At 35.0% G+C, this 22668-nt stretch overlaps 1 protein-coding gene and 2 pseudogenes across 1 annotated transcript in view; all 3 read right to left on the reverse strand.

Annotated features, from left to right (window-relative positions):
- The window catches only part of LOC138332684 (uncharacterized), a 58547-nt gene extending 35881 nt beyond the window's left edge, over window positions 1-22666 (reverse strand). The window contains exons 1-11 of the mRNA XM_069280675.1: window positions 22526-22666; window positions 20939-21105; window positions 20494-20587; window positions 19627-19720; window positions 18557-18627; window positions 17524-17614; window positions 5597-5727; window positions 4448-4544; window positions 3407-3489; window positions 2160-2248; window positions 15-119 (exon numbers count right to left, since the gene is read on the reverse strand). Coding sequence (XP_069136776.1) covers window positions 15-119; window positions 2160-2248; window positions 3407-3489; window positions 4448-4544; window positions 5597-5727; window positions 17524-17614; window positions 18557-18627; window positions 19627-19720; window positions 20494-20587; window positions 20939-21064 — 981 coding nt within the window. The 5' untranslated portion in view covers window positions 21065-21105; window positions 22526-22666. The remainder of the gene's footprint in view (window positions 1-14; window positions 120-2159; window positions 2249-3406; window positions 3490-4447; window positions 4545-5596; window positions 5728-17523; window positions 17615-18556; window positions 18628-19626; window positions 19721-20493; window positions 20588-20938; window positions 21106-22525) is intronic.
- Window positions 5745-10118, reverse strand: LOC138333783 (uncharacterized; annotated as a pseudogene).
- On the reverse strand, window positions 10165-14794 carry LOC138333784 (cyclic GMP-AMP synthase-like receptor 2; annotated as a pseudogene).
- Window positions 22667-22668: the final 2 nt, after the last annotated feature.

Below are 22668 nucleotides of genomic sequence, written 5' to 3' on the forward strand. Positions count from 1 at the left end.
ATTAACTAACTCACCTCATCAGAAGGTAGAGATCTGGGAGACACTTTTTTAATAGTCACATTTTGTTCCTCTGACTTCCCACTACTACTGTCATGGTACAAACCACTTTCTTCTGAACTCTGTGGTAAAATCAATATTGTAACATTGTCAATTAATTTTCCATCTCTGCTACTTAACCTTGAAAGTTGTCTTTACATAACCTTGAAAGTTTTCTTTACTTAACCTTGAAAGTTTTCTTTTATTAACCTTGAAAGTTTTCTTAAACTCCATCTCTGCTACTTAACCTTGAAAGTTTACATTACTTTACCTTGAAAGTTGTCTTTACTTAACCTTGAAAGTTTTCTTAAACTCCATCTCTGCCACTTAACCTTGAAAGTTTTCTTTAACTCCATCTCTGCTACTTAACCTTGAAAGTTGACTTTACTTTACCTTGAAAGTTGTCTTTACTTAACCTTGAAAGTTTTCTTAAACTCCATCTCTGCTACTTAACCTTGAAAGTTGACTTTACTTTACCTTGAAAGTTTTCTTTACTTAACCTTGAAAGTTTTCTTAAACTCCATCTCTGCTACTTAACCTTGAAAGTTTTCTTTAACTCCATCTCTAATACTTAACCTTGAAAGTTTTCTTTACATAACCTTGAAAGTTGTCTTTACATAACCTTGAAAGTTTTCTTAAACTCCATCTTTACTTAACCTTGAAAGTTTTCTTTACTTAACCTTGAAAGTTTTCTTTACTTAACCTTGAAAGTTTTCTTTACTTAACCTTGAAAGTTTTCTTTACTTAACCTTGAAAGTTTTCTTTACTTAACCTTGAAAGTTTTCTTTACTTAACCTTGAAAGTTTTCTTTACTTAACCTTGAATCTCTGCTACTTAACCTTGAAAGTTTTCTTTACTTAACCTTGAAAGTTGTCCTTTACTTAACCTTGAAAGTTTTCTTAAACTCAATCTCTGCTACTTAACCTTGAAAGTTGACTTTACTTTACCTTGAAAGTTTTCTTTACTTAACCTTGAAAGTTTTCTTTACTTAACATTAAAAGTTTTCTTTTACTCCATCTCTGCTACTTAACCTTGAAAGTTTTCTTTAACTCCATCTCTAATACTTAACCTTGAAAGTTTTCTTTACTTAACCTTGAAAGTTGTCTTTACATAACCTTGAAAGTTTTCTTTACTTAACCTTGAAAGTTTTCTTTTACTCCATCTCTAAGTTGTCTTAACCTTGAAAGTTTTCTTTACTTAACCTTGAAAGTTTTCTTTACTTAACCTTGAAAGTTTTCTTTACTTAACATTAAAAGTTTTCTTTTACTCCATCTCTGCTACTTAACCTTGAAAGTTTTCTTTAACAAGAAAAACTGAGTAGTAATAGTGTAACCTGTCAACACTGACCCTTGTCTAAACCGACTCTTGTGTAATTTGGATCCTGGTCTATTCTGACTTAGTATTTGCTTCTCACAGACTTTGCTTCTAATCATATTAATTCAAACCTGTATAATCCAGAAATCTGTCTATACCAGCCAAATATAGTTAAACTGTAGCATAAACCAACTACTTATTTTCGTGTATTTTGCTGTCTATTTAGTATTAGAATCAGTAAAATAAATCGCTGCGAAAAAGATTCAACTACAAGTAAAACAGAGGGACCAGTGAAAATGTCATTGGGCATCACAAAAAAAAATAAAATACTTTGAAAATATTTCAGTTTATACTACAGGAAAAGTAGATCTCAATCGATCGAGAAGTTAAATATCATGAAATGAAATCACCATTAAAATAAGTTTTTTTGCAGTACCTTACAATATAACTGATGAAGATATAACTTGCAAAGATACCTAAGCTTACACAAATTTACTTAGATAACAAAATTTGTGACATCAAATCGCACACAAAAATAAGATGGCTTACAGCAGTAGTGTGAAGTATTGTTAGAAATTACGACACTAAGCTTGCTGTACATTTGATTTTATCAAATAAACTTAGACTCTGCTAAAAATATAGGACTTGTAGTGTTTTTGCAGGGCCCTAACATGAGCAAATCTTATTCATTCAACAATCACCAGATGAGTACACTTACTCCAAATGTCAATTCTTGTAACAATTAGGTCCAAATAATATAAAATAGTAAACAAATATATTTGATATACATCTTTCATCAGAAGGCCTACCTGAGAATGTCGGGTTGTTGGATTATCAGCAAATGTACTCTCTGCCGCAGGATTAAACTCATGCTCATCTAAATCATCAATATCAGAGTCTAGAAGTAAATTAAATCAAATTTGTATGATTCAATATTAAATTAACTAAAAACAAAATAAAATAGCATTTTTCGCAAATTCAAAGGAAGTTGTATTTAATGGAGTGATCATCACCAGTATATTTTGCTGATACTGCATGAAACTTTGGTTGTTTTTGCAATTGTTACTGAACTATAAATATATAAACCACGATTAATGTCAACATTGTTCTATTGGCTAACCATAAATATTCCTATCCACAAAATTACATAAAAGTTAAAAATAACGAAATAAAGTACACACAGATATTTTATGTTATACAGTATAAATAGGCATTTAATAAATCATGTTTAGATTACATTCTTTAACTTAACTCGGAATCCCATTTCACTTACAAATATTAATTGTATTGATGGAAACAATTTTTTGGTTTGGTTTGGTTTGTTTAGTTTTACGTCCTATTAACAGCCAGGGTCATGTAAGGACGTGCCAGGTTTGTTGGTGGAGGAAAGCCGGAGTACCCGGAGAAAAACCACCGGCCAGCGGTCAGTACCTGGCAACTGCCCCACATGGGATTCGAACCTGCATCCCAGAGGTGGAGGGCTTGTGGTAATATGTCGGGACATCTTAACCACTCGGCCACCGCGGCCCCATGGAAACAATCAAAATAATGCAACTGATACCTCTGAGATGTGACATTTTTTGTGTGTGATTGTTTTATTTTTTTCCAACAGCAGTAATATATACAGACAAAAACAGTTAAATTAATTATTTTCAAATTATATAGATTATCATATTCCTTCTAATCATGCGCACTATTTCTTATCATCATTATCATTCTCACCAGATTTTCATTCACATTTAAAAGTTCATCCTCATCAGTCATAATTGTTCCTCATCAACACACTCAAAATTATCATTCTCATAACTCATAGCCATTTATCATCACTTTCACCAATCAAATCCTTTCATCATTTACATTTACTCTTAATTTTTACAGTAATTCATCATTTTCATCACTCATCCTCATCATCATGGCCACCCGTCATCAATGCTGTAACTGATGTGACGTATATGGAACCTCTTATAATTGAAGTAGCCAACACCTCTGTTGGTTGTTACAGATGCTACATGCATGGAACTGTATACCATCTTTAAAACAATACCGGATAGTTTACCTGTAGTTTTTCCAGCTGTCGGTGACGAGGGGATTATCATAGGAACATTTCCATAGGCTGTTGGTGATGGCGGAATGGCGTTTCTGTTGACAGATAGAGCACACCTCAGTATATATATATCAGATAACATATAAATGTAGGAAAATAAACCAATTATCAATGAAGCTGTTACAATTACAACCATCATTTCGTTAAATATCATATATATGATGCAAATAAACCGGATACAAATTGTTAACCTGTACTAGACTTTACCTATATACAGTCAAATGACATAATCTTAAAGGGACAATTCAGTCTAAGGGAGCATTTAAATTTGTACATATATTGGAAAAAACCCAGTTCTAATGGAAATTAGATTAGTCAGTTTTACTGTGTTTGTGAAATGTTTAAACTCGCTCACTGTCTGCCATTACACATTGTGGTCGAACATCTTGTATGTCGAACCCTGTCCCTTGCTCGTAGAGAAATGCTACTTTTGTCTAGAACTGCTCAAATCGCTCTGACAGTAGTATGTTTACCTTATTTGGTGAATTGTCTTGCCTAAAAAATCATTTATCACCTGCTCAGTGGTTATGTAGTTCATTTGTTTAACGAGCGTAGCTTTGGCTCGGGTATAGGTACAGCGTACATACTGTACCTGCTTAATCGTATTGATCAACCGCTTGTAATTACAACGGTATCAACTAAAATACTAAACAATGACATGGAATTTGTCAATATTTTGTGTTATATGTTTCATAAGAAATGTAGAACAGTACATTTATGCCATATTTTGCTTCTTGGTTATGTAAAAGAATTAACCTGAGTGAATTGTCTCTTTAAAGTCAGTAAGTCTATGACTAAATTTAACAACACATATTATTTTAACACGTAAAAATATAATAATAAAGTGTCTAAATTTCAGAATGGAAAAACAGAATATGTGATGAGATGAGACAGGATGTGATTAGGCAAACATTTGTAACTTGATACGTTTCATCTCCCTATTACTTCATGACAGAGCATCAATTTTTGATTTACAGTAAATAAAGTACTCACTCCTCCTCGTCTACTGTTTCCGGTACTAACATTGGCTGGTTAGACAGTTGTAGACTTCCGATGAACTCAGAGGGAGTCGACGATTCTCTATTGTCCTCTAACAGAGACCCAATCATAGCATGAGATCAAGGATATCGTTACTTTACTGTAAACCAACTTTCTTTTTAAGAGGTATTCCTGTTTAATTTTAAATCTGTGAAACTTCTCCACGAGAATGTTTTTAAAACCGAAATTGTGAAGTATAGTAACGTGAATGAAAGCTGGTTTACAGTAATAGAGGAGTTTTTTTTATCATAAATTATAAAAAAAGTAACATAACTATGACAAAACACCTTATTTGTTTATCTGAAAATACAATGTACAGTCAAAACCTGTGTATAAAGACCATTCAAGGGACAGAGGCAAAACGGTCTGTATACATTGGTGTTCTTTACACACAGGTTGAATTGTGCTGAAATTAGTCGTTAGGGACCCTAACAAAGTAGTCTTCATAAACAGGTGGTCTTTATACTGAGGCAGGTTTTACTGTAATCCTTAAAGTAATATTGCAATTGGTGAAAAAAATACTTTGAAATACATCATTGAAATAATACCTAGTAAATATATCAAATCTTTTCTTAAAGAATGGATTTCCTTCCTACAACTTTTGAACAGCTTGATCATTAAACTGAATATAGGAATTTTAATCACTTCTATCAATGCTTGGATGTACATGGGGGTCAGTTACTTGGCAGAGTGGTTTAAATGTTCCAACATATTACCACAAAACCTGGCACGTCATTACATGACCCTGGTTGTTAATAGGACGTAAAACTAAACAAACAATTTTAAATTTACATCCGTAACACATCCTAGGGGATTTATTTATCAATAAAAAAATTCATAAGCAGTATTCCCTAACAAAACCAGGAACACTTTTAATTAGATTGTTTAATGTCGTATTAACAGTCAGGGTCATATAAGGACATGCTAGGTTTAGATGGTGGAGGAAAGCCTGAGTACCCAGAGAAAAAACATCATCTACCAGGCAGCAGTCAGCACCTGACCACTGTCCCACTTGGGATTCAAACTCACAATCCAGAGGTGGATGAGTTGTGGTAATATGTCAGTTACATAGGCCTCAAATCAGAAACTTAACAGTGATCTTACCTTGGTCCTCCAGGAAAATGTCCTGGGAGAGAGTTTCCTGAAACATCCGGAACCTATGTCCCTGGAGTCCTGTATGAGACATTTCTGCATGTTGATAACTTCCAAGACCTTGTCTGCTGTTGGAGTGGAAACTGTTAAAGGAAAGTATATTAGCCTCAGTAAAACAATCAACTAGACCAAGTCGTCTTTAATGACTGTCAAATAAGAGAATGCCTCAGAAACAACATGTTTTCTTCTGAAATCTAGTGATTTTTTTTTTCAAACATGCAAGAAAGGTTACTGGCTTTAAAACTGCTTTTGCTGCATTTGGAAATGTTGCAATTTCTGATCATTGTCAACAAAGACAAGCTGCACAACAGATTTTGTTCATTCTTGACAGCTAATTCTGTGACGGTCTAATTTCACACTTTCTCTGTAGATGGGAAGTCATCCTCATTGCTCTGACTCTGAGGGTTACTATCACTGTCATAATATTGATCCCCCCTGGACTATGTCATAACAAGCAAAAGGCTCTGTGTGCGACAACAGATGATACAGGTAGTTTGGTACTTTGATGTACATCAAAATAATTGAATAAAGTACTCTGAGGGTTACTATCACTGTCATAATATTGATCCCCCCTGGACTATGTCATAACAAGCAAAAGGTTCTGTGTGCGACAACAGATGATACAGGTAGTTTGGTACTTTGATGTACATCAAAATAATTGAATAAAGGTACACTGAGGGCATTGCTCTCTATATATTATATTTACTTAAATGATGAATCAGTGCTGCCACAATATAGCAAAGTATTGATGTATTGCTGCAATATGCCAGACATCGCGAAAGTTGAACAAAATGACCGGACATTCGGACCGGCAAGGACTGTGAGTAAGCCGGACAGAACAAGATTTTGCTGGACCGAACATTAATGTGAATTTTTTAAGTAAACATAACTTCCTGCTATTAGTATCCAGGCAGTTGTTTTTAAGATAGCCGGTCCGAGTCAAATTTTGCCGGACATGTCCGTCGGACCGGCATATAGCATTTAACACCATGATAAGGTAACTATAAACAAAAATAATTTCATTTTTCTTTGTTTTAATGAAAAAATGAAATAACTTTTCTTTATGTTTCAGAGAAAATTCTATCCAACTCTTCTGCTTTTCACTATCAGAATCAGCAAGGTGTTTGAAACACTACCCAGTTGCATGTTTTCTTTTTCACCTAAGCATGATGCAGACATGCAAGTCCTTGGGTTCAAAGGCGGGGGATCACTTTGGGCCATTTTACGGCCACTCAGTGATTAGCAAAATATTTTGAGTGAAGATACCTTAGGGTCAGCTGCATATACTAATCAGATTATCTGATTTTTTCTGCAATCATGGCTATTTAAGGAGTCAAAGGATAGGTCAATGTGTGAATACGCGGTATTCACATTTTCATTTTTTCAAGTCCTAATTAACTAAATATTAGAATAGAGATAACATTTTTTGAAGTTTTTGCATGTAACCATCCGGATTTAATTGACTGAAACTCCCTTTCTACATTATTCTATAACCAGATAAAACTGTGCCTAGTGTTTTTTATACCTTGTCTGAAGCCTTTATTCTTTTTGATAACTATAACCTTGAAGAATTGAATAGACACAAAAGGGGTGATTAAAGTTGGTCACATGACAGTTTGTTGCTGGTGACCTAAACATTCTGTGTATACTTCCTGAAATACTTTGGATATCTGTAGACTAAAATATAATTTTGTTCTGTCAAAGCTTATGATTTTTTTTAAAAAGATAAAAAAAAAAAGATTATACATCAAACACATTGCTTTATTTACAACAAAAACATGAGTATATGTCATGACTTCATACATCATAACATGTTAATCAAACACTGAAAATTTGCTTACAGGTATTTCCAAAGAAAATTTCTTACATAAAATAACTTATAACTGTAATAATTCTTGTTCACAGTCTGATAGATGATAAATAGGCAGAAATTCAGATACATGTATACATATAGGATCTTAAATGAGTGATTATTTCACATGAGATTTTATGAAACAAGTCTAAGAAATCTTATTCTTGCAAGCCTTGGCAAGCAAAAATTTAAACTATGAGACATGTTTTATAAAATCTCATATAAAATGGACACAAATTAAAGATATTTTTTATCACATAACTACAACATCCAACATTTTGAAGACTCTCACGTCAAAATGTATTGCAAAGACCCAGCAAAGGCCCTAATTATGTCCCGCTATTTTCCAAAATGCTGACTTCACAGCATTTTTCCTGACATCAATTTATCGTTACTGTGTTGCCATAGGAATGGATTTCTTGTCCAGCACAGTCACTAAAAATTGCTCCATAGTACATACAAAAATATTACACGGGCAAAATCACTGGATATCAGGCGGAATATGTGATGAAATTGTATGTACAATATTGATGGTGTTTATGACATTAAATTCTCCTCTTTTTTGAAAGTGTTTTCCTAATTACATGTGACCATTCGATGACTAGTATATGTACATTCACCTGTCACCTTCATCCAACAAATGACCTTGCAGCATAAGTACAAAAAAGGTGTAAAAAGTGTACGAGTTGTCTTTCAAATGAAAGTCGCATATGCTTGATAATAATTTCGGCACTGCTGAGTATACAACACTATGCTATAGAATTGTAATGGTCCAAAATGACTCAATCTTTGCCTAATACCTAGTCATATATGTGCTAGAGTCTGTGTGTCCCTTCATCCTTGTTTTGATACTGGCTGACTGTGGTATATCCAGAAGGCTTCATTTATCTGTCAGTATGTTGAGATGTCGAAATATCACACACATGGGGCCAAACAAATTAGTTACTTGGTTCTCAAGCCTACTGCAATTACATTTAGGCCACCACATTTCAAATTTTATTGCTGATTTCCTCACAAATCAGGACGGAATCTTCTATTATTATTCAAAGGAATGTTATTGTGATGACTTGTGCAATAAAAAAATGGGTCTTTGTCAATTATCAGACATCAAGGATGAAAGTTTTATATTGATAAGGGCTATATCAAAATGTATAGAAATTTAAGTTCTAGTAAAGGGAAAAGGCAAGTACACACATATTGTTTTCCAGGTCCAAGAAGTTGTGTGATGAGCTATTACTTATTGACCTGTATATCTTTGTAAAAATATAGATTGATTAATCATGATAAACAATGTAGATAGAATAAAGGACCATTTGATATTGATGAGAAATGTGTTTGTGAAATTTGGTCTATCCTAACATTGCTATATATGAAAAAATCAGAATAAGAATTATTGCCCTTATTTGTTTTGTATGCCAGAAATCTAAAAAAAAAAACAAAACCTCCAATCCCACATCTGTTTTGGGTAATAATGGTGAGAAAAAATTCAGTTTGAATCCCATGGCATTCTGTGTGGGTACATTTGTTTGAGTCTTACCTGCACAAGGTCACGTATACATGTATACTAATGAGACCAGTCTCTTTATTTTCCATTTGGATAAATCTGCAATGCATACATACATAAATACACAACAGCTATTCTGTCAATGGCAGGATTCTTCCAATACTTATAATCATTGTTTGATTGTATAGATGCCCAGTAAGCCCTGATGGCATTGTGAAAGTCACCAAGTGTTTGGTAACAGATCCCGAGGAGTGTGTGGACAATCCAGTACACCTGCCCTCCCTGGTCCTCATCAAACTGCACCTGTATCAATTGGTTTAACGCTTCATCACGCCCTCTGATATCTTTAAGCTCATTGCAACACAGAAAATCCAAGAATAGGATGAATGGAAGAGGTGGGATGTAGAATCTTTGTTTTAGTCCTCTGTACTCGCTGGACAGCTCTAGAAAAAGGGGAGAAAAATTCATACAAGTATGATTCGATCTAATGAGGTCTGAGAATATTTTTTGAAGCCTGCTTAATAAATCACATGCAAAAGGAGGTTGGTACATATTTGCAGTAATGTTTGATAGATAGAAGCATGAAGCCAGTTTCTTAGTGGATCTGCTGAACTCCAGGCATTTGTGGAAATTTCCAGTCAGGAAATGGAATACCGCCAAATGCAAAATGTTTGTTCCCATTAGAGCATTGGGAGACATCCAATATTTACATTTCCTTAGTTTCTTGTAGCCCGCCTTGTTGCCTAGAACAGCCCCTTGATTATAACACCCATTGTCAAGCATCAGTTGTGAGGCAAGACATCTGAGGTAATCAATGGCATGGAAATATAAGTAAACTTCCTCAAACTCTGACTTAGATGAAAAAAACAAGTCAAACAACTTGACAATGTTTATTCTGTTACGTAAATGTCTATTTCGTAAAGCATCAATAGTGTTAATATCCAGACACATAATATTTTCTTGTGTGGTAATTGAGCTTGCATTTATACTCGTGGTCAATGTATCACTAAGATCTTCCCATATTGTGGGTCTGTAGACATTCCCTACTGAGAGACACAGCCATTTCATCTGACGGTAGTTGTCCAAAATATCCAGCAACATTAATTGATGCTGCCCATGTACTTTCCGCTGGAACATGTTGTTTGATGGGATAAAGTAATTGGGACAAAATCCTGCTCTGACCCACGCAATGATAATGTTGAAGCAAAACCAAAAACAATAAAACAGATTTTTATCTTGCCAGAATATTTCACTTGTGTCCTCTATTGCAAAAAACATGGTTGTTTTCAGAAAGTAGGAGCACAAAATGTCGTCATCACCAATAGTGTCTTTCAATGTCTGCTTTATTTGTCTTAAGAAATATTTCAACAGTGTGTACACTTTGACCTGGATATGGGTAAAGCTGTGAACTAAGCACCTTTCTGCTGCTGCAAATGAGATCCGCCATTGTAAAAATGTATCTTCTGAACACTTGTCACCGACCGGGACAAGATGGCATCCACGGTTCACAATCTTGTCTATCAAATTTGGATGAGGCGACCCACAAAGACGTGCACGCTGAATCCAATTCCTTGCTTCTTTTGGCCAAGTGTAACATTGAAAACAAGCAACGAAGTCAGTGCTACCACTTGAGGTGTCCCTTGTTGCACTAGGTCCATTAGATGCAAATTCACTAAAGTACATAGAACAATCATTGTTAATGTGTTCTCTGTATATATCACTGGAAATAAACACTGAATTTCCTATTCTAACAAGTGAATCATAAAAAGGTTGTGTAGATCCGCTTTTCAGCTGACATAACTCTAAGTGGACAAAGCCAGGGCGACAGTTGACAGCCTCTTGAATGTACAGAATGGTTTTGTTTGCGAGGTGTGGTGGAATACATTGATCAGGGTACATAACTGCTACAGATTTGTCCACGACCATTATATCCACGTCAGAACCCTTTACACTGCAACCCTCTCCACGACTTCCAGTCATAATTATATCCGTGTGATCAAAACTGTGAATGCAGTCTCGTATGATTATCATTTTTCTCTTGATGTAAAGGCCCTCTGCTGTGCCAACAAACTTCCTCTCCAGGTATTTTGACAGGAGAAGAGACTTTTGTTGACTCTCTACAGGGTTCATCATGGTTCCTGGTTTAATTGATCTGTAAAAATAATTAAAATTTTAACAATTAAGAGAAACCTCAGCATCATGTCACCACACACTTAAAAAATTGTTTCTAAAGCTAATTAATTTTGAGGGCTCAAAGTTTCAACAACGAGAAAATCAAATTTTAACAAATTTCCCTTTGACAGTCTAAATATATTTGATCACTAGCTTTACAATATCAATTTTCTGTGTCCTTTTATTTCATTAAATACTGACAATACATGTTCATGGAATTGAACTTCTACCTAGATATCTCCAGGTGGCAAGCCCAGAGATTATAAAACAACATGAGTCATATAAAACAAACTGTTAGTTCCTTGAGCTTGCCTATATCATTTTTAAACTCTTGTGTAGGCCTATTTTCTCATGGTGACTTATTGTGATACCGTACATACAGTCGGGTATAATTATGACCAGCATAAATAGCCAGTTATATGGAAGTCTTTTGTTCCTTATGTGTTAACATTTCCTTGTGAAGGATTAAAGCTTAAAGTCAGCTTAACATCAGTAAGATATCAGATAAGATAGAAACTCAAAATTAAGTCAATTTACAATAAGCAGGAAGTGTAGATTCAGACTGTATCACTAGAAAACAAAAGTTGCTCAAGTACATGTACCAAAGCCGTAATAGCTAGTGCGAAAAATAACCAGTTGATCTAAAATATTAATCTAGTTTTATCATGTACTTCATTATCAAATCTTTACATGTAAATGATTTAAAAGTGAGGCGACAAATTGAATGCAAGGAAAAAAGGTTGAAATTAATCAATTTTGTAGCACATAAGCGACATTTTAGATTGTGACGTTTTCGTGACGTCATGGATTGACCTTTGGCACGAAAATAATTCCCCAACAGTCATTCATGCAGGACTGCCAGACGCTATTTTTACACCAATTTGAACTTTAACTGTTTGATTTAGGAGATTCGTTGATTATCATGTTCAAATTAATACGAGAAGGTGAGAAATGATATTGATTTTACGCACCGTTATGAATCTACAGATTAGTGTGGTGTCGTCGTTCAATTCAGGATTTCATAATGAAATATCGTAGTAAAAAGAAGGTTGTGTCCCACACGTTGAAATATGTACCATTTATTGGAATCAACCAATCGCAATGCATATAGGTTATATTAAACGTGTGTAATACATAAAATTGATGAAATAGCTTTATTGAATGGGAAAACATGGAAGTCATATAATTATAATAAATAAATATATACAGTCGAGACTGTCTTGTGTGACTTTCCAAGGGTCTGTTACAAATAAGTCACATAAGACAGGGAGTCACTTAAGACAGTCCAAGTTTATCCACGACATCACTGTCAGAAAATCTGTCTTTAATTGTCTTTAAATTTATTCTTGTTTATAAATATATCAATTAAACTGATTTTTTTTTAAATGAATTAAAAATAATAATTACAAATTTTTAGAAAAAAAAAACTGAATTATTTTAATCTTTTTTTTAATCAAAAATCATTTAGTAATAAATACAAGCAGACGCACGTACATTGATATTTGGCTTTAAAACAAAAATTATACCTGAAGGCGTGTAATTTTGGGTTAAGAATCCTATTTCTTTTTTTTTTACTAGTTGAAAAAAAAAATTGATTACCATGGTTAAAAAAACCCACAAAAAACAGACCTGTCCTAAAATGACCACTACGAAATGGCCATTACACAAGCCTAAATCGTGTATTTGTTTTTACAAGACTAACTGGCGTTAGGAGAAACGTTTGAAGAAAAGATAGGATTGCTGACTTCAGGATGGCAGTCATAATGACTTTTTACTTATACCAAGGAGTGCAATTATGTTTGGTCGTAAATGTCACGTACAAAACAAAAACGAGTCACTCACAACAAGCCATAGACATAGGATGATACGGTAGGCCAATTAAAACATGCTGATTTATTCAATTTGTCCAGTTATTTATTGTCGATGTTTACCATTGTTTATTAAGGAGAAATGTGTGGATGGTAGCTGACCTATTTTAAGTTATGTCGCCAAATGTTGTGAAAAAAACGATCTTTCATGATCTGTCAAAACTGGTTACACAGTAATGTACTTTTATCGTAGTCAACAGTGAATGTTTATTTTAATGTTCACACCTCTTTATCGATTATAATTAAAGAGAGAGGAGAATGAACAGTCGCTCAAGACAGACGTTTTATAGTTTTGGGGTTGTAAAAACATGGTAGCTTGTCACATAAGTCAGGGAGTCGCTGAAAACAGACCCATTTTATAGCAAATTATGTTGGTGGGGTCTCAAGTAAGGTCACATAAGACAGGGAGTCGCTACATACAGGGGGTCGCTCAGACAGTCTCGACTGTATATATATTTCTCTCATACCTTCAGGTGTACATGTAAATTCTGGCTGGTCTCAGACAAGAATCTCATATCACCTGAGGCTGTATAGCATTGCTACCCATGCAATAAAGCCTCACACTCTTTCATATATGGATATGAAGGATAGGGCTATTTTACCCTCGCGATCACAAAATGTCGTAAACCCTCAGCAAGCCTCGAGTTTTACAAAATTTTGTGACCATCCACTAGAATATCCCTATCCTTAATATCCATATATGAAGGAGTCTTATAATATTCATAAGAATAAATTCGAACAACACATAGACATAAGTATACATCTATATACAGGTGATCATTTGTGTGAGAATTGATTATGAACATATAGATTTATATATAATTACTGCGTATGTCTTTTATTTTGTAGATAGTATGAACATATAGATTTATATATAATTACTGTGTATGTCTTTTATTTTGTAGATATTATATCAATTTTATCAATCATTTCGTTACAGTCATGAACATTATTGTTTATTTCATTTTCACATATGTTTTCATCATGAGGATGCAATGAATAAACCCATAGAACTTAGTATTTGTTGTACAGTTCTTTGTTGGAATATAAAAGTATATTTTGTATCTGGTTAACAAAGCATGACAATTTATTGACTCGTGCCCTATCCGGGCCTCGAACTCACGATCTACGGCACCCAATAGAGATGTGGATGTGGCGCAGTGGTAGAAGGCGCAGCTATGTTTGGCTAGGGGATTGTGTGCCGTAGATTGTGAGTTCGAGGCCCGGATAGGGCACGAGTCAATAAATTGTCATGCTTTGTTATATTGAGTTTCTTTGATATTTTGTATCTGGTTGATATTTTGTATCTGGTTAAAACACTTACCAGGCTACGTTACTGATGCTTTACTTTGCTATAGACTTCAGCATCTTTTTTAGTTTGTTCCTGATCACATGTTGCCTCTGCTCATTACTGATGCTTTACTCTGCTATAGGCTTGATCATCTATTCCAGTGTGTTCCTGATTACATGCTGCGCCTGCTGTTGTTCAAAGACTAAGCCATCCTAAGTTAACGCTTAATTAGCTTTTGTAGAAACTTAATATAGGCAATGAAAATAGTTTAATCCATTTTCTTTGTTGAAAGAAAATTTGATGTGATCACGTCAAATATTAATCTCTATATAACATTTAAAACTGTTGGTTGATACATATATCTCTTTATCATGTTGTTGCAAACAATATGTCAAATTAAATATAGACCACAAGTTACAAGTGTTGAAGGAAAATATTTCCTTGCTGTAATATTATGGAAATTGTTAGATGCAGACACAAACCTATGATGAAATTCGCCTCACCACTCGGCTCAAGTGTTTTCTCTTCAAAATGCATTGTTTATAACGGTGTACACAAGTACTGGACAGGAAAACAACCAGATAACGTCTCTTGAATCACAGTTGGTGATGTATCATACAAGGAAGCACGTATTGTTAAGATTTTTACACAATCAAATTTCAACATAAAAACTATCTTGTACATGTTACCACAATGCTGAATTTGTACAATCATCAAAATGAATTTATATAAACAGAAATACAATTAGCAGAATCATATCTCAGCATAACAATGCTGGAGGAGAAAAGGGAAAAGTGATAAATAAGATATGAAGTGGGGGGGGTGGAGGGGGGAGGGGGTCTTGTAAAATTTATAAACACTCTGTCCCCATTCGCCAAGCTTTAAGGATTTCTCTAATCAAAATTTGGCCACAACCTTTGCAAAACTCTATGACCAGAAGCCAACTTAAAGAAAATATTGACCAATGGACAGACAAGGACTGACAACAGACGCCGCGCCATGGCATAAGCTCACCAGCTCTTCGGGCCACATGCACTAACAATATACAGAAATACAATTAGCAGGATCATGTCAGGATCATTTTCAATTTCTTTCAACAAATTTGATTTCAAACAAGAGGCCCAAGGGCCTTAACATATAGGAAATTAATTAGATATAGTGTCATGGTAGTAATCTTCGATTTGGGATCAACCAATGATGTAACAACACTTTGTCGAGACCATGTCAGGATCCTTTCATGCAAGTTTTAGCCAAATCCCACCGGTAGAACTAGAGAAGAAGTTCAAAATGTGTTTTCAAGATGGCGGCTGTGGCAGCCATCTTGGATTTCAGATCAACCAGAAAAATAACAACACTATGTCGGGACCATGTCAGGATCATTTCATGCAAGTTTCAGCCAAATCGCATTGGTAGAACTTGAGAAGAAGTTCAAAATGTGTTTTCAAGATGGCGGCTGTGGCAGCCATCTTGGATTTCAGATCGACCCGAAAAATAACAACACTTTGTCGGGACCATGTCAGGATCATTTCATGCAAGTTTCAGCCAAATCGCACTGGTAGAACTTGAGAAGAAGTTCAAAATGTGTTTTCAAGATGGCGGCTGTGGTGGCCATCTTGGATATCGGATCGACCAGAAAAATAACAACACTATGTCGGGATCATGTCAGGATCATTTCATGCAAGTTTCAGCCAAATCGCATCGGTAGAACTTGAGAAGAAGTTCAAAATGTGTTTTCAAGATGGCGACTGTGGCAGCCATCTTGGATTTCAGATCAACCCGAAAAATAACAACACTTTGTTGGGACCATGTCAGGATCATTTCATGCAAGTTTCAGCCAAATCGCACAGGTAGAACTAGAGAAGAAGTTCAAAATGTGAAAAGTTAATGCATGGCGGACGGCCGGGGTCAGTTGACCTAACAAGAGGCCCAGAGGGCCTGTATCGCTCACCTGGTTTGTAATGCCAAGTAATGTTCTGAATACAGGTTCATTGTTTCTTTTCTGAAGGAATTTTAATATTAACCTCTAAATCCTCTGTTGGGCCCCACCCCTCCTATCCCCAGGGGGTCAGAGCCAAAATTTATACAAATTCTCTTCCCCTTTCCCCAAGGATGTTTATGGCCAAATTTGGTCACAATCCATGCAAAACTCTAGGACAAGTAGCGATTTATAGGATTTACCTCTATTTCCCCTATTGGGCCCCTCCCGTCCTGCCCCAGGAGGGGCCAGAGCCTAAATTTATACAAGTTCTGTTCCCCTTCCCCCAAGGATGTTTGTGGCCAAATTTGGTTACATTTCATTCAGAACTCTATGACTAGTAGCGATTTAAAGGAAATGTTGACGGACAGACGGACGGACGGACGACGGACGCCGTGCCATGACATAAGCTCACCGGCCCTTTGGGCCAGGTGAGCTAAAAACCGTTCAAGGTCATATTACATTAGTAAAATGTGCAAAAATATGATATGCGCGAAACCGATGGGTACATAATGTTATGCGATGGGTACATAATATTATGCATCAGGCAGATTATATGATAAAAGAGATTTTTTATATTTTTAATCCAAAGTAAATGAATATTGATCAACTAATGCATTTACTACATTAAATATGTTATTCACCTCAGTATATGATGTAAGTCAATTGTATATAACATATTGGTGTGTTTTCAGCAGTATTTGTGACTAGTGTCAATATTTCACCTCAGTATATGATGTAAGTCAATTGTATATAACATATTGGTGTGTTTTCAGCAGTATTTGTGACTAGTGTCAATATTTCACCTCAGTATATGATGTAAGTCAATTGTATATAACATATTGGTGTGTTTTCAGCAGTATTTGTGACTAGTGTCAATATTTCACCTCAGTATATGATGTAAGTCTATTGTATATAACATATTGGTGTGTTTTCAGCAGTATTTGTGACTAGTGTCAATATTTCAGATAAGTGTTAAACATTAATATGAAGATTTTATCCAGTGCAAATATGCTTGTATGATGTGTATTTAAAACTTGAAGATCACATTTTACTCATTCACCCCTGAAGACACATTTAGACTCTTCTACATCAAAGACTAGACCAGTCCATTATGAAATTTCTAGGGTGAATGTGTTGAAACATTTCCTATAAATTACACAACTTGTCCTTGATAATAACAACCATTCGCTATAATTACAGATTGACCAACTTACCTTGAACCACTCCCAGTACTGCTGTGTATTGTTTTACTACCCGAGGCCTCAGTTTGGTTTTCATCGTCTTCACTCGTACATTTACCATCACCTACATTCAATATGAAGAAATAAATAGTTTTGTCCAAAAAGTTGAATGAAAGTGTCTTCCTTTTTTTTCTTTTGATATTGCATGAGCTTATCATCTGATGATAAGAAAAGATTTTTAAAGCGTCCATTTCCACACACATCTAAATGTTCACTTATTGGGATCTTTCTGGTTTCTGATGTGCACTTGTACTCTCTTAGGTAGGGAATTTCCTGTCTGTCCGATGTAACTTTTCTTGCATGTTTGGTATGTAATACATTACAATGTATGAGAATCTTTAGTTGAGATTCTCATTTAGGAGTATATCAGGTGTTACCTGTTACCTTCTGCTGGTTACACTTGGCTGTGGACGTAATTACATAAGATAGCATACAGATAGTATAGTGCTATATAACTGAAGCATGCCACCAAAGACACCAAGCAACACACCCCACCAGGTCACATTATACTGACAACGGGTAAACCAGTCGTCCCATTCCCTGTATGCTGGGGCAAAGCAGGAGCAGAAATCATGACTTTTATAGACTTTGGTGTGTCTCGGCCATGAGACAGAACCTAGAGCCTTCCTCACAGGGGCAAACGCTCAACTCAAGGCCAAAAGTGAGACGGTGTCAAGGGAGACGTTAGGAAGAACAAAGTTAATTAGGAAGAAAAGATCCTAAATTTAGTTGCCTTTTACGTTCATGCAATAGGGGCAGCAAGTACAATTATAACGCCCTACCTGCAGGGCTACAAATGTATATATATTTTTCAAATGTACAGTGAAAATAAAAATATCAATGCAGCATTCTCATTCGCTAACGTTTTCAGGCCTTTCAGGCACAATGTCTTTTAAATGTTTCAGTAAATATATGTATTTGAGTTTTAACAGAAACATGCATTGGAAAAACTTGCACATCACATTTCTTTTTAAAAGTCAATTTTTTGATACTCTTGCCTACCTACCTTTAGGGGGTCTTTCTAATATAGTTTCATTCACTTGATCCTCCGATTCGCTGATCACTTCATCTGCGTCACTGGATAACACCAAAAGACATTATTCATTTGCTTATATATTTTCAACAATGAAGTTCTGAAAGCATAATCCTTGGATGTATATGTTCCATATCATAAGCAGTGTTAGAAAGTTTCCATCCTAAAATTATAAGCTATGCCTCATCCTAAAATTATAAGCTATGCCTCATCCTAAAATCATAAGCTATGCCTCATCCTAAAATTATAAGCTATTCCTCATCCTAAAATTATAAGCTATGCCTCATCCTAAAATTATAAGCTATGCCTCATCCTAAAATTATAAGCTATGCCTCAAAGACCACAACTCATGTTTTTTTTTTACAATGCAATAATCTATTCATGTTTTCTTTTTCTTAGTGCATAATTTAACATAGATAGATATATAGATTTGTCTCACTGTAGTTTTCCTAGTCATCTTAAGACATTTACATCAGCCATTATTTTCATATACACTAACAACACTCATTGGTTAACAATCACTCATGTCCCACAGAGACTAACACAAGTCAAGTGTCTTCTGAATACTATCCCCAAACTGAAATCTGCAGCCTCCATTTCTTGAGAGGGGCATAAAACTTTTTTTTATCTTTCCAGCTCAGATATGATAGGAGACATTCATGTCATATCAAAATTCAGTATGGTTTCATATAGTATATGAATTCAGAACAATGTTATTATAAACTTACTTGTTTAGTCAAACCTGTCTATTAAGAACTACAAAAGGACATAACAAATATGTGCTTTATAGACAGGTGTCCTGTATTTATATATATATATATATATATAGAGGTCAAATAAATAGTAAAATGAACCAAATAGGATAGATGAGTATGCCTTTTCTATGTTTCCTTTATATAGAGGTGAAACTCCTTTATAAAAAGTTTGTATCGTACAATATTTCAAATATATTATATATTATATAATATATATTTTGAACAACACCAGTTATGTGATTAATTGAAATATCATTATTTATAAAGGCCTTTACAGTATGTATTTACCTTGGCAATCTGTACCCTTTGTTAGAAAGGCTTCGTTTGTGTAAAAAGTTTGTCCCCTCAATCTCACTGTCAAGTACTAACACCTCTGCATTTTCTGAAAAAAATCAAATCAAACGTGAAATGAAACATCTTGTTCCATACTTTACTAATATGTTGTGACATTTTACGACTTTAATGTTGAAAGTTCAATTATTGTAAAGTAGATCTAAACTTGACTGTATATATATAATTATCAAAGCAGGGCAGGGAGGGTTAACATGGCTAACACTGGAGCCTATAGCCAACCCCATCCCCCTCCAAGTTTGAGTCGAGGCATAAAACTTATCTCTGCTATAAGAAATATAATAGATTATCATATATCTAGAACTGTAAAATCAATTTTCTGAGTGCAATCTTGAACTTGTGACTCTACTCAATGTCAAGCATACATATATCACTTAATTTCCTTTCACTACGGGGTGGGGATGGGGGGATGGGATGGAGGGCTTTCACTACGGGGTGGGGATTGGGGGATGGGATGGAGGGCAACACTAGGATATGGACATTGTTGAATTCTTGTTGGTTTTGGCCATGGATCAAAAAGAATACAGAGGCTTCACTAAGGATCCAAGTAAATATGTAAAAGAGTGAGTCCAACACGGTATTTCCTATCAGTAAACTGAGCAGTCCTCAGAATCAAGTTTTGACGGCTTCCTTCGAGCTGGAACATATCAACAATTCTTTGATTACAGTTTACTGGAAGGAAATAACAATTTATCTAGAACTGTTAAATCAGTTAATTGCCAAAACCAACAAGAATTCAACAATGTCCATATTTAATGGCTATAAATGCAATAATGAATTTATCTTCTAATATACATGCATCACCTAATTTCCTTTCGTCCTCGGACAAGTCCCCAATCAGACTTAACCGTCTGCTCTTGTTTGGTTGTTGGTTGTTATTTGCCTCTGATGAGCCAGCCTGAAAAAGTTTAAACAACATAAAGCACTGTTTGATGATATCTTTCAATCTTTGACCACACACACACAGATAAGTTCATATTAAATTATACCGTTTTTTCAATAAGGCATGAAAACAAAACTCCAACCAGCCAATATTATGCATTGAGTTAATGGAAATCAAATACTGGTTCCACATATATTGAACAAATGCACATGAAGTACTCTAAAATTATTGATTCATAAATCCTAGCAGACTGTATTCTATATCAGCTTATATATTTTAATAATTCGCATAGATTTGCATGTGGACACAAGTGTTTAGATAATCTAAGGTCCACTGTACATGTATTGCGATAACTAAATGTTATACCATTGGAGGTTGCAGAGCAGGCCAGTCCTGCTGAGGTTCGTCAACCTGTTCTTGAGAATCGAGGACGATGAATTTAGACGTTCCTTCTTGTGTTTGATTCTCACCAATACTCCAGTCCTCCTCCATCACTTCAAGATAATTCTACGCTTTTCACAGTCCAAGGAACGCTGGGAAAACATAATGAAATATGCATATAGTTTAAAGATGCTCTACCGCTGACAAATGGTATTTTTTTCACTATAAAAAACAGGAGCAGACAATTTAGTATTTTTCTTCAGTTACAAAAGTTACTTACTTTACACTTTTACCACCATTGAAAAGTTTGAGCTTCTTATTTTACCTAAAGTTAAAAATATGAAAAATAATTAATTGCATCCTGAAAAAATTCCGTGACACTATATCCTATATGGAATGAAATACTGATTGCGCATGCCCAGAGGGCACGAAGTGCGAAGCACTTCTAAGGTAACACATACATAAAAATATAAGATTAAACACAATCTTCAAAATTCAATCCTACACACTGACAGCTTCAGTTTGTGGCCGTAATTTTTTTACCCACTGTAAAAAATCCCATCAGCGTGAATGCGATGCTTTGAAGTCAGCTCAATATATAATCAAGCGATTCAAACGCTTTTATGATCCAACGAAGGTAATCTTCGTCCAGTAGAAGCTCAGTGCAATTGCTCTTTATTTGCAAGCGTTCAAGTGATAGACCACCTTCCAGTTCCAATATAATCATGCAGCTGACCCAAAACGGAATATCTGTTACGGAAATAAAAATTTCTTCTTTCTCTATGTGGACTTTCTTCTCAAATGGGGGTTTTGGGACAAGGATAGAGTCAGATATATGAATAAAAAATAAACAGAAAATTCAGATCCGTTATTTCCATTAATTGAACTTTTTATCATTGCATAATTAATGGTTACTGAAACATCTGGCTGGGCGTTTTAAGGCCTTGTGTTCAGTCATATTAAGTAAGAAGGATTCGTCACTGTCTCTTTACACTACTAAACACCACGCGAGATGCCTATGAACCCGGAATAAAAACCATTTTTCTCAACAAATACTTGTCTTATCGAGTCAAATGAAACACCAATGTAAAGTTCATTAAATTTCACAACGTTTATTACTTGCTTTAAGGATGAAAAATTAAGAAGACCTGTCTTAAATTTTCGTTAAAAAATACGACAGCTCATGAAATGACAGCCCGCATCAGAATGACTTATTATGTAAGGCGGTAACCCTCGCATCCGCACCCACAAGCTACATCAAAGGCTGTGCCAGCGGATATCAAAGGAAAATCAGTTGTCGCCCAACTTCACGGTCAGTGCAGCTCAATTACAAAAGCTCCTGCGTTGTACTTCTCCAAAGCCTAGTGTGACTTAAGCTTATCCTCCTCCTATACGTCCTTGTACAAACTAAAGGTGACTTTTTTATCAAATTGAATGAAACACATATTATTCTTGAGAATAAAATCATAGAATTCAATCCATCAACATCGTGAAAATGTTTACATAACTAATTACTATTTCAGATTGCTTTATGCAAAATGAGATTGCCTCAGCCTCATTTTTAGAACTTACTGATTTTGCACATTCTGAATATTCCCGCGTTTGAAGTGATGCTAAACTGGGATCTACGCATTGTGTTCTTTATCAATTTTGTGATATTTGTTGGTATTATGCATCACTCTATTTAGCCATTCTGAATAATTTTCGTTGGATGT

The sequence above is a fragment of the Argopecten irradians genome, chromosome 10 (genome assembly GCF_041381155.1).
Source record: "Argopecten irradians isolate NY chromosome 10, Ai_NY, whole genome shotgun sequence".
Taxonomy (NCBI): domain Eukaryota; kingdom Metazoa; phylum Mollusca; class Bivalvia; order Pectinida; family Pectinidae; genus Argopecten; species Argopecten irradians.